Below are 11,671 nucleotides of genomic sequence, written 5' to 3' on the forward strand. Positions count from 1 at the left end.
CTGGAGTTTCAGAAAAAATCTCAACAATGTCTCACACTGTGTTCAGATTTTAAAAGATACCAGTCTAGACTCATCTCATTATGTCTCATTAGTGTCTGTTTTTAAGAAACGTCAATCAATCTTAAAAATGTTCCAGTGATGCCATGGAAGAACCATTTTTGGTTCCAGAAAGAACAAAAAGAACCAGTTTTTCCTTAATGTGAAGGACATTTTAATAATCTAAAGAACTACTTCTACTATAAAGAAGCTTTTGTGTGATGAAAAAGTTCCATGGGTGTTAAAGGTTCTTCATGGAACCATCCATGCCAAATAAGGAACCTCTGTGTGTTTAAGAGCACCTGAGAACTAAATTTCCTGAGCAATGAGTGTGATTTTATCCTGTTCTTCCAGGTTGCATTTGCTCCAGGTTATTGAGGTTACTTGGATGGCACTTGTTCACTGCAATTTTTTGAATAATATATTTGCCCAGGGCTTTTATTATTAAGCCACTTCGATGTTAATTTTGCCTTGTGTGTAGAAACTGACCTGTTGATAATTAACTTCCTCACAAGCTTCACTTACTAGCCACCTAAGACAGAATCTTTTGCAATACTCCCCTGTATTTTGCATCATTCCTTCTTTCTTTAATTGTAATAAGAAACCCATATCCACCCCACGGCAGCTAATTTATGCATTTGTTTTACTTCATTGCAAAGATTTTTGGAACTTTTGTAGTCTTGTGTCCTCACTAGGAACATTGTTTTTTTATTCAAATAAACTTCTACAGCCGAGAAACTGAATATTTAAGCAAATGGCATATTTCAGCTATTCATTTTTGTTTTTTTGTTTTTTATTTGCATGCATTATCTGCGCTGTTTTCGCATCCAAATCTCTAAAGGAATTATGCAAATCAGGTAACTGCACAAACATGGTCAAAACAGTGCATAACGAAATTTGCACAATCTAGACATGCGAGCCGGCTCTTGAAGATGCATAAATGCATTTGGTTACACTGTGCATCAGGAAATGGGTCTCTTCACCATCATTTGATCAATAACTGCTGCCAAAATGACTAGAATTTTAATGAAAACAAACTGTTAATTGCAGTAGGCAAATTTACTTTTGTGAATACAACACAAAAAGCCTAATTTGCATATAAAACAAGACCTGTTTGTGTTGAAATAAAGGGCAATCATTTAATTTAAATATGCATGGCACCTGGTTAAACTCAATTGAGGGTGGTTTAGTGAACAACACAAAGGCGAAACAGCGCAACTGTGGATTTGCCATCAGCACTCAGTGATAAAATGTCACTAAATACAATTCAGTCAAATGAGAGAACTGTTAAAAGGCCTGAATGCTTTGCAAGGCTCTTGCTATGGTATTTATGATATACAGGATCCATATGTTATCCAAAATATGTGAGAAAATGCCATATGGTGCCTTAGAGAATGGGTGGATAGAGTAACGGACAACAAGATGGATGGAAAGGACATAGGATGAGTAAGAGAAAGGAGGAAGCAAATAGTGAGGATGTGTGGCAGGAAAGGAGCCAAAAAGAGAGCTGGATGACAGAGAGAAAGAGAGACAGCAGTAGAGTGAAACGCTGGCAGAGAAGACAAGGAATCAGATGGAGGAAAACAAAGACTCTCAGACAAGCATTTGTCCTTGACATTTCTTCGTCTCCAGGCCTCGTGCAGCGTGCTGACGGAGTGTGATTTAATTAGGCCACTGCCCTACTCAAAAATACAGATAGACAGGAAGAGGTGAGACTGTGAGAAAACAAATGTCTCCAGTCCTCAGCTGTTGAATGCATGGGAGTGATCTTGAACCATCACACGTTTTTGTAGGTATTTACTCAATAAGGTATGGGTGCTCATGCTGCACTGTGTATATAATCAAACTAAATACTGAATTTAAATGAATTTAAATTTATTTGACAAGTTTACAAACTGTACAAAATAACAAGTATCCCATACACTTTAAAAAACTGTCGAGGATAAAAAACCCAATAAAGCCACCGGCTTATTTCCACTGCGGTCCTCGCTGTTAATATAAAGAATAGAGGCTATGTACAGAAGTGACAGAAGAAATAAAAACAATATCTCCTAACCAAATACTAATTTTAAAAATATAAGTAGTAGTAGTAGTAGTAATATCTTTATTTCATTTCAATTTCATATTTAAACACTAGAAACAATTTACACCCACAGTACAAGCTAACTAGCATCACCAAACAGCCAATTTTTTACCGCTCTTTTAAATCTCCCTAAGTTTTTTATTCCCTTTATTGACACTGGTAATTTACTCCATGCAATTGCACTGGTGTAAAAACATATTTCCCCTACCAAACTTTACACTTACATGGACAAATATATCGAAATATATCTAAATTACGACCTATGCTCTCAATGTCAAATGCAGAAACGCTAATTCATGCTGGCAATTTGATAATACCTAGAATATCAAAATCAACTGCGGGCAGTTTTCCCTAACTCTGGAATAACCTACCTAACATTGTTCAGGAGGCAGACATACTCTGTCAGTTTAAATCTAGATTAAAGACCCAGTCCAGATCAGATCAGATGGTCACTGCAGTCACCCGGATTCAGCCCGTATCCAGCTCAGATGGTGGATCAGCACCTAGAGAGGACCTCTACAGCCCTGAATGTCAGCGGAGACCAGAACAACTAGATGAGATTTCGTCTAGCCAGAGGATAACTGGCCACCCGACTGAGCCTGGTTTCTCCCAAGGTTTTTTCTCCATTCTGTCACCGATGGAGTTTTGGTTCCTTGCCGCCATTGCCTCTGGATTGCTTAGTTGGGGACACTTAATTTCCAGCGATATCGTCTACTTGATTCCTATTTAAACTGAACTGAGCTGGATGATGACATCACTGAATTCAATGATGAACTGCCTTTGACTGAAAATTGAGTGCTTACTATTGTCATTTTGCATTAATGACACACTATTTTCCTAATTAATGCTGTACAGTTGCTTTGACAACAATCTGTATTGTTAAAAGCGCTATATAAATAAAGGTGACTTGACTTGCAGAGGCAATAGAGCTCTGCTCCCCTGGAGATAACGGAGCCTGGTCCGCTGCTCCGAGATGGTCATCTTCCCGCAATAGGAACATGACTCATCCACGGACGCCACCTCAAAGGTGACTTGACTTGACTTGACAAATAATACAATTCCTACCCCTAATACCATAAGAATGCTGTTGCCTCACCATATGAAAGTAATTTTCTAAAAAACTTGTAACCATATTAAAAATTTTACACGTCATAGCCAATTAAAAAAAAAACAATCTTTTTTTCACAGTTAGCAAACCCAACTCCTTAAAACATTCAATATACAAATGCATTTGAGGATGAACTTTTACAATTATTCTGACTCATTTGATTTGAGCCCTTTGCAATATATCTTTCATACTCTGGGAACAACTACTATAACAGAAAGTGGTAGCATAATCAAAATGGGGTTGAATCAGGGCCCCTGCCAACAATTTTAAGGAATAAATATCCAATAAGTCAGCTTGCCTTGTTAAAAATCTAATTTAGCACATTCTTTTGTAAATAACTATCTAGCCATAAAATCACCTGTTAATTTATTATCTATTAAACAACCCAAATAATTTACTACATTTTTTGACTCTATTATCATATAGTTAATCTTAACCAAAAAGAGTATCATCCTTTTTTAATTTCATTCTAGAAGCAAAGAGAATGGCTTCCATTTTACCTATATGCAGAGAAAGTTTATTGTCTAAAAACCATTTGGACATCTCTTGTCACTTTCTCCAGGACCCCTTTATCTTGACGAAACACTAAAATTGCTGCATCATCAGCATTAAGAAAAAGTTCCTCTGAACACGCTGCTTTAAAATAATTTATATATAAAAGAAAAAAATAAGGGACCTAAAATACTCCCTTGAGGAACTCCACAATTGATTGATAAAGGACTAGACAATATACCCTTAATATCAACTCTCTGGCTACTTTCATCAAAATAGGACTGAACCCACCTAAGGGATTTCTCATCAAACCCAACTGCCTTTAATTAATACACTAAAGCACAATGCCAAAGTCCCTTTTAGCAAGAGTCAGTTCACTTGGTGGCCTTATTGGTGTAACCCCTCTCTCCCGGGTCCTCACTGCCACACCTCGTTCTCGCTCCAAGTGGGTCTCAAACCCGGGTCTCCGGCATGGGAGGCAGACGCACTAACAAAGAGGCTAAAGACTGCAGCCTCTAGCATCAGTCACTAGTGCGTCTCTTGAGATCAGGGGAGTGAGGTTTACCTGCATAGCACCTACCGCTGGCCTCCGTTACATTGGCAACGCTCATGAAACAAGCATAGCATCTATCAACATTCAAAATTAACCATATATATATATATAACCCGTTAAACTGTTATCTAGTTGTAATAAAGATGTTTCACCAGTACCTGATTATTTTTTGAGCGTAAAATGGACTACTCTTTTGACTAACAACAACAATGGGGTTCCTCTAAGTAAAAATCCTATTTATTTTCTCTATAGAAAAAAAAATAGTTTTAAGGATAAGTTATAAACTTTTAAAAATGTAGACCTAATGTGAGCTGGGATGTTAATCGATGATATATGTTGTTTCAACTTATTTTTATATAGTCATGTTTAAAAGCAGAACTCTGGGTAAAAAACTACATTACCCATGATTCTACAAAGAAATCTTTACCAATCAGAGAATCTAAACGAAAACTCTTTAGCACCCACTCACTGCCATGAATCACTGCAAATGACAAAATCAAGTCAATATACTTCTCAACCTACTTAAGTCAAGCAGTTCTCAAACTACTTAAATGTTTGAATATACTGTATATAAAGTATACAGTATATGCATATTTTGCAAAAAAACAAACAAAAAACAAACAAACATAAAATGCAGTGTTTCTCTCTCTATATTCGACATCTTTAAATTAATTGTTTTATATTTTTACATCATTTGTAATTCAATTATGCTATTCGAAATTCTTTCCCTTATTATAGGCCGGTAATTACAAATTCTTTGTCTTTTTGTTCCATTTTCAAATACTTTTTGGCTTCAAATCAAAATTTGTAGTGCTTTAATTAACCTCGTAGCTGGTTTGCTTGGTTCATGCTTCTAACTCTTGTAATGAAGACTGTTTTAAAATCCCTATGGGAAAAATGAATGGAAAAAATACCTACAGAACCAAGGCTGCTGAAAAAGTGGGCAGGCACTGTTGCACTCTATAGCAACTTGGCAGGTTAAATATAGAATTCATGTCATGTGCGGTCACACGTATGCAAATACAAGCTATTCTATGGTGGCTTTGAACGAGTTATATTTTCAGTCAGAACTGTCTAAAATGTGTTTCAGTATCTGTGGCTTTGGCCTGTCCATTGACTGAGTGCCACATCCAATTAAATGATGAAATATTAATGATTATAAGAGCCTCTTTCCAGAAGTGCCACATAAAAGACAGACAACCCAAAGAAGAAATCAGCTGTGAAGAGACTTAAAGAGCATGAGAGTAGGTGGGGAAAAAAAGAGTGAGAGCGTGATTACACAGTTGAATGAGACACAGAACAGAGCAGATGTCACCAAAACTGGAGACAGGAAGAGTAACCTTGGCAACACAAGAATTCATAAACTAGGCATATCCCTTCAAGTAGGCAACTTTTACTGATAGCCTGCTAATAAACTAGTCTTAAAGGGAAAGTTCACTCAAAATTTAAATTCTGTAATTTACTCACCATCAAGTCGTTTCAAAGCTGTATGAATTTCTGTGTGCCGTGAACAAAAGGAGTTATTTTGTACAATGTTCACACTGCTCGTAAATTTTGAGAAAACACATTTTCAAACATTTTGTGTCATCAACTTTTATGTTCCACAGACAAAAGAAAAATCATACAGATTTGACCAATATGAGGGTGTGTAAACACTGACAGTTTTATTTTTGGGTTAACATTTTTATATGTAATAACATACGCTACTGTTCAAAAGTTTGAGGTCTGTTTGATTTTTTTTTTTTTTATGTTATTGAAATCATCTTTTTAAAAAGTCTCTTATGCTCACCAAGGCTACATTTAATTTATCAAAAATACAGTAAAAACAGGAACATTTTGAAATATTAATACAATTTAAAATAACTGTTTTCTATTTTATTATATTTTAAATGTAATTTATTTCTGTGATAGAAAAGCCAAATTTTCAGAAAACATTCTAATATGCTGATTTGGTGCTAAAGACATATTTCTTTTTATTATCAATGTTGAAAACAGTTGTGCTCTTTAATATTTTTTAGGGGAACAGTGATACATTTTTCTTAGGATTCAAAGAACAGAATTGACCTAACATCAGTCTTTACTGCCTTTTTTATTTAAAAATAAAAATAAAAAGAATAAAAATTGAATTGATTTAATTTAATAAAAATAAATGTAATGTGTCTTCCCTGAATAAAAAATATAATTTTCTTCAAAAAAACAAAAACAAATCTTACTGACTCCAAACTTTTGAACAGTAGTGTACATCAAACTCTACTTGCTAAGCTTATCAAAAGCCCTAAGTAGACAATAAATTATCTATAAATGCCCTAATCTATTATTTATACATCTTAGCAAAATTCACTCTTAATAAAAATAAAGGTTCCAAAAGGGGCTTTACAGAACAACCTGACATAATTAAAGAACCTTCTTCATTTTTATAGTTCCTTAGAAGGTTATCAATGTACTGGTGCTACAAACAAAGCCCGGGAGGGCTTTTCCTCAGTGAACGGATGATATCAAGGACAAATATACTGATTTGAAGAATGTATAATGTAACATCAATAACTTTTTCTCCAAAGAACAATACAGTATCTCATGTAGCCAAGATTCTTAAATGAAAGAAGTTCTACAAATAACCTCTGAAGGACCTTTATTTTTACTCAAGCATAGATCCTTGTCATTCTGCATGTATAAGGTAAGGTAATCATCCTAACCTGATTCTCCTCGTGGGTCACCCGCATCTGTTCTTTAAGGATTGAAGTGCGCGCTGCCTCCTCTTTCCTCATCACGCGTTCTTTCTTCAGCTCGGGGCTCCAGAAGCTCTTGATGCTGTTGGTGGAAGAGCCCAGCTTGCTGTCCTTAAGGTCCAGCTCCCTCCGAAGTAGCTCGTTTTCCCTGTGCATGTCCAGTAGCTGCGCCTGGAGCTCCAAAAGTTCACCTCCACCGCCCCTGACCGCCTGTCGCAGCAGGGCCGATGGTGTCCCCTGGTGGTGGAGCATAGACAGCGAGCCCAGGTCGCCATAAGACAGCAGGTCGGCGTGATGGAGTCCCGCCGTTGCGATATTAGGGGTGCTGCCCATGGCCGTGACCCGACCACCGTACATTGCTCGACTCGTGGCCCGACCGAGCGTCATGGTGCCTTTAGGGTAAGTAGCAGTGGATCCGATGGCTTCATGGTCACTTAGGTACATTGGGCCAGATGTTGCGTAGGCAGCATTGAGGGACTGGATGTTCTCCATGGATAAGGTCTTGCCGCTCGAACTGCCACTGTTGGCTCGACGGTGGCCCAACCGAGGAGAGCGGGGCAGCCGCGGGGAGCGAGCAGGGCTGCCCTCGATGTGGCTGACGGCGCGCGCGCTACCATACATCTCCCAAGGTTCTGTAACACTGAGAGTCCGTAAGAAAAGCCCCTTCACGGATTGACAAGGGTGTTTACTGCATCCTAGAGAAGAGAAGAAAAGTCGCACACTTCAAAATGCAGTCGAACACTTCAAAATGTCTGCAACAAAGCGGCTTGTGTGCTGCCAACTATTGTCTGGAACAATTCTTCGCTTTCATTCACAACAGCCTAGAGCTAATCAAAATGCAAAGACGTATTAAGTTCCTGAGAGATGTTGCGAAACATAATGAGACATTGCATCCCTTTTCATTTCAGAGACAACGTAACTCCCTTTAAATTTCTGCCTGAGGTGGGTTCTATTCATCAGAAAGATGAGTCAAAATAAAAAGTGCCCCGCAGTTTTTCTCGGAGGTGGGGACCACATGCTGCTCACAGGGATGATGCTGATGCTGTGGAGGGGGTTGCTATGGCAACAGTGACTGAGATGATGGAGGAGAGTGCACCTGTTTTCACTCGTATGAAATGTGAGGATGTGTGGGCATTCACGGGCGTGTGAGGGAGAGAGAGAGTGAGAAATGTACATTTATGCTGACTTTAAATGAAGCCGGTCTGTAGATGGCCTGGTCATCTGTACACTTCCGTGCCAGAGACAGGACACGTTCGGCCTTCATCTTTCCATCCGGACAGAGACCATATATAGCACACCATACTGGACAAACCGGGGGAGGGCTTCACCCGAATGCCAAGATTTTTACATCTTCTGGTGCTTGCATGTGCAAAACTCACAGTTTTCTGGGTGGTTGCTTACTGGTATGAGTCAAAAGAACTCTCCAATAAGTCACTGTAAAGAAATATCCTGTTAAATTTACAGTAAAAAAAAACGGCAACCAGAAATGATGAGAGTGTTTCCAGTATTATTGGATTGCATACTGGATGAGCTATGCCCAGAAGTTAGTTCAAACTCCTAAATCTTGGCATGAGCTATCGAATAATGTTTGCCTCAGGAAACACCACTAATTAAACTATACATTCTGAAGCTTCATTTCCTGTTCCAACACCAAGGTCATGGGTTTGATTTCCACGGAACACGTGATAAGATGTACACCATGAATGCACTACAAGTCACTTTGGATAAAATATCTGCCAACAGCATAAATTAAACAAGCAAATGCTTCTTTTGGTCTCAATGGACGTAGCTAACAGAGACTGAGCTGATTAATGTCAGCACAGAAACTTCTGAATGAGAACTTAATGACAGAAAGAGCTTTTTTCGGTCAGTAATATATAGAAGCCAGCTGCTCTCCAGCATAAATGGCTTAATCAAGGTGGCAGGGTGCATATCACGAGCCACTGACTCTCTCTCCGCCACCCACTCTGACGCTGAAAACAGTGTGTGCATAGAGCCACAAAGGGCAAATTACCCAGACTTCAATAATGCATGTTAAAAGAGAAACTGGCCAAGCGATACATCTGTTGCATGGAATGCGGCTTAACCAAGACATTTATGTTCAGTGCATTGTTTAAACCCAGAATTCAATTTAACTCAAGTCAATCATTTGTTGTAAGGATACTTTTTTTCACAGACCTTACCCTGGTAAAATATCTTATTAGCAGTCTATCATCACAAATCGAAGCAGATTGGCATATGTAATAAAAGAAAAAACAGATGCTGAAAGCACAGCTTCTCCAAAGTTCATTCGTTTAACCTTAAAAATGCAAAGATACATTTCTAGTCAATTAATGTTGCAGATCTGTGCATATCTATACAAAATGTTTATTCACTACATACTAAATTCGACCCAAATTTTCAAGTATAAATCAAGGTGATGTTTCTCTTCTAAATTATATCTTAATAAAATATCAAATAAAAGGATTTTAAAGCAATGGTGACTGTTTACACTATACAAAACCATTGCTTCCACATGTCTGTAGGGTCACATTGAGACAAAATATCACATACTGTCCGTTTTAATCAAGGGTTGCCAGAAACAGTTCAAACACCAATAAATTCTTCGATATTTTGAAGATCAGACAGAAGCCCATGTGAAAGCCCTCCCTCATCCTTCAGCCACTGGCTGTGCGGATAACATCTGTCTGCTGATTGGCTTTCACCAGTGTCAATCATCCCCCAAAAATCACTCCTAGAGGCTGACAGGTCATACATGCCCATGTTTTTTCCTAAATAAGAAGAAATCAATGAGAAAACCACCAAACGCAATCTACATTTGAAAATGCAATGCACCTAAATTAAGATAAAAAAAAAGATAGGTTTATTCAATACTATTAAGTGGCATTTCTAACATTAACATTGAATAATTCTGATTTAGACCATTAGACCGCATACAGAAACATCCATGCAGAAAATATCAACCGTTTGTGAAGATAAACTAACGAATATCAAGCCAGAATTGAATATGCATTGATCCTGAAGCAAATACTTTTGAAACAGCATCGAGCGACGCTTCATCTCGTTCATACTACAGCGGATTTAAGCTCATTTTCCATCATTCAAAAAGAATATAATTAGCTCAAATCGATGAATCCGACCTACATTTCGATCCTTTAATATAAACCCTACCTAACTGGGGTGAATGGATGCCAGTGTGTCGTTAGATCACGTTTCGTTACCTTTTCAGCGTCGTCGCCGCTCCATCACTGTGCGGGTTACCCAGCATCAGCATCAGCGTCCCACGTCCTGCATCCACTCCAGTATCAGCATTCCGCTCTCTGATTGGACACACGAACACAAACCCCGCCCCCGAACGCATGAATGAGCGTCAGATTTAAAGGGCCAGCGCATAATAGTGACAGGCGTCGACCACATGAGGCGTTTTCATGCATGTAGCCTATGTTGTATTGCACTGCATTGTCACTTCTTCGCCTGTAAAGATTGAATTAACACAAGGGTGTGTGTGTGCTTGCGTGCGTGCGTGCGTGTGTGTGTGTGTGTGTGAGTGTGTGTACACACATAAACGTATGTTTGTATCTATAGGCTATATACACACACAACAATGCTTAAATGATTCTTTGTATGCCTACACAATACAATGCGCACACACAAACGTGTATGTTCATATGTTTCTGTACACTTATAAAGATAGAATTACCACAAGGGTTAAAACAAGTTGTGACTAGTTACGGTATGACTACACACACACACACACACACACACACATACATTTAATCATTATTATATTAATTGTATAATTACTTTTTAAACAAATTTTATAATTAGTAATATTAGTATTAACCTTTCTGTTCCCCTACAACTATTATTTTCCCTCTAGTTTTAGGAGATAAAATATTTTTTAATATATATTTTTAATCCTTTTATTCACTTTTGAAATTTTAAACCACTAAAAGGTTAAAAGTGAATTTGGTTATAAGTGCTGTTCTCATTATGAATTATGTGAAGGTCACATCTAAGAAGTTTGCATGAAGTTGACGGATGAGCTACTCACTGTCTGCGGCCATGCCAATCATATGCAGCCAACTGTGATCATGTGACCCCTGCTGTAATTGGCTTTGATGCCTCCGGTGATTTCTGATTGGCTGACTGTCACAGACTTCCCCTTGAGCTCTAGCTCTAGACGTGAGGCTTAAGGGTGGAGAGACTGTCAGAGCTCTGTCTTTTACGGTGACCGAGAAGTGCAAAGCAAATCACAATTCTGAAAACAAAATAACAAATTACAAACGCAAATGCAAGTCTAAAAAACTAAATAACAATTCAGAAAGCACAACAACAATTCAGAAAACATTATAACAAGTCAGAAAACACAATGACAAATTCGAAAACAAAATAACAAGTCAGAAAACACAAGGACAAATCCGAAAACAAATTTACAAGTCAGAAAAAACAACGACAAATCAGACAAACCGAAAGAGGTAGGTATAGTTTGAGACAGTGCCATTGGTTTGGGATTACTCACCGCTGACTGGACGAGACATCTGTCAATCAACGTATACAGGGAAGAACCAGCCGAAGAACAGCAGAGTCGTGGTAGAAAGTTCGGAGATGGTATTAAAGTAGCTCAGTTTAAATGCATTGTATGAATTGCCCTTACTATGGAATAAAAAATA

At 38.1% G+C, this 11,671-nt stretch overlaps 1 protein-coding gene across 1 annotated transcript in view; it reads right to left on the reverse strand.

The window, feature by feature from the left end:
- The window catches only part of LOC107699320 (ERC protein 2-like), a gene marked incomplete at its 3' end in the record, with an annotated part of 50,562 nt that extends 40,257 nt beyond the window's left edge, over positions 1–10,305 (reverse strand). The window contains exons 1-2 of the mRNA XM_016500582.1: positions 10,220–10,305; positions 6,966–7,693 (exon numbers count right to left, since the gene is read on the reverse strand). Of these exons, the coding sequence (XP_016356068.1) occupies positions 6,966–7,619 (654 nt within the window). The remainder of the gene's footprint in view (positions 1–6,965; positions 7,694–10,219) is intronic.
- Between the last annotated feature and the right edge of the window lie 1,366 nt (positions 10,306–11,671).

This window comes from Sinocyclocheilus anshuiensis, unplaced genomic scaffold (genome assembly GCF_001515605.1).
Source record: "Sinocyclocheilus anshuiensis isolate Anshui unplaced genomic scaffold, SAMN03320099.WGS_v1.1 scaffold313, whole genome shotgun sequence".
NCBI lineage: Eukaryota > Metazoa > Chordata > Actinopteri > Cypriniformes > Cyprinidae > Sinocyclocheilus > Sinocyclocheilus anshuiensis.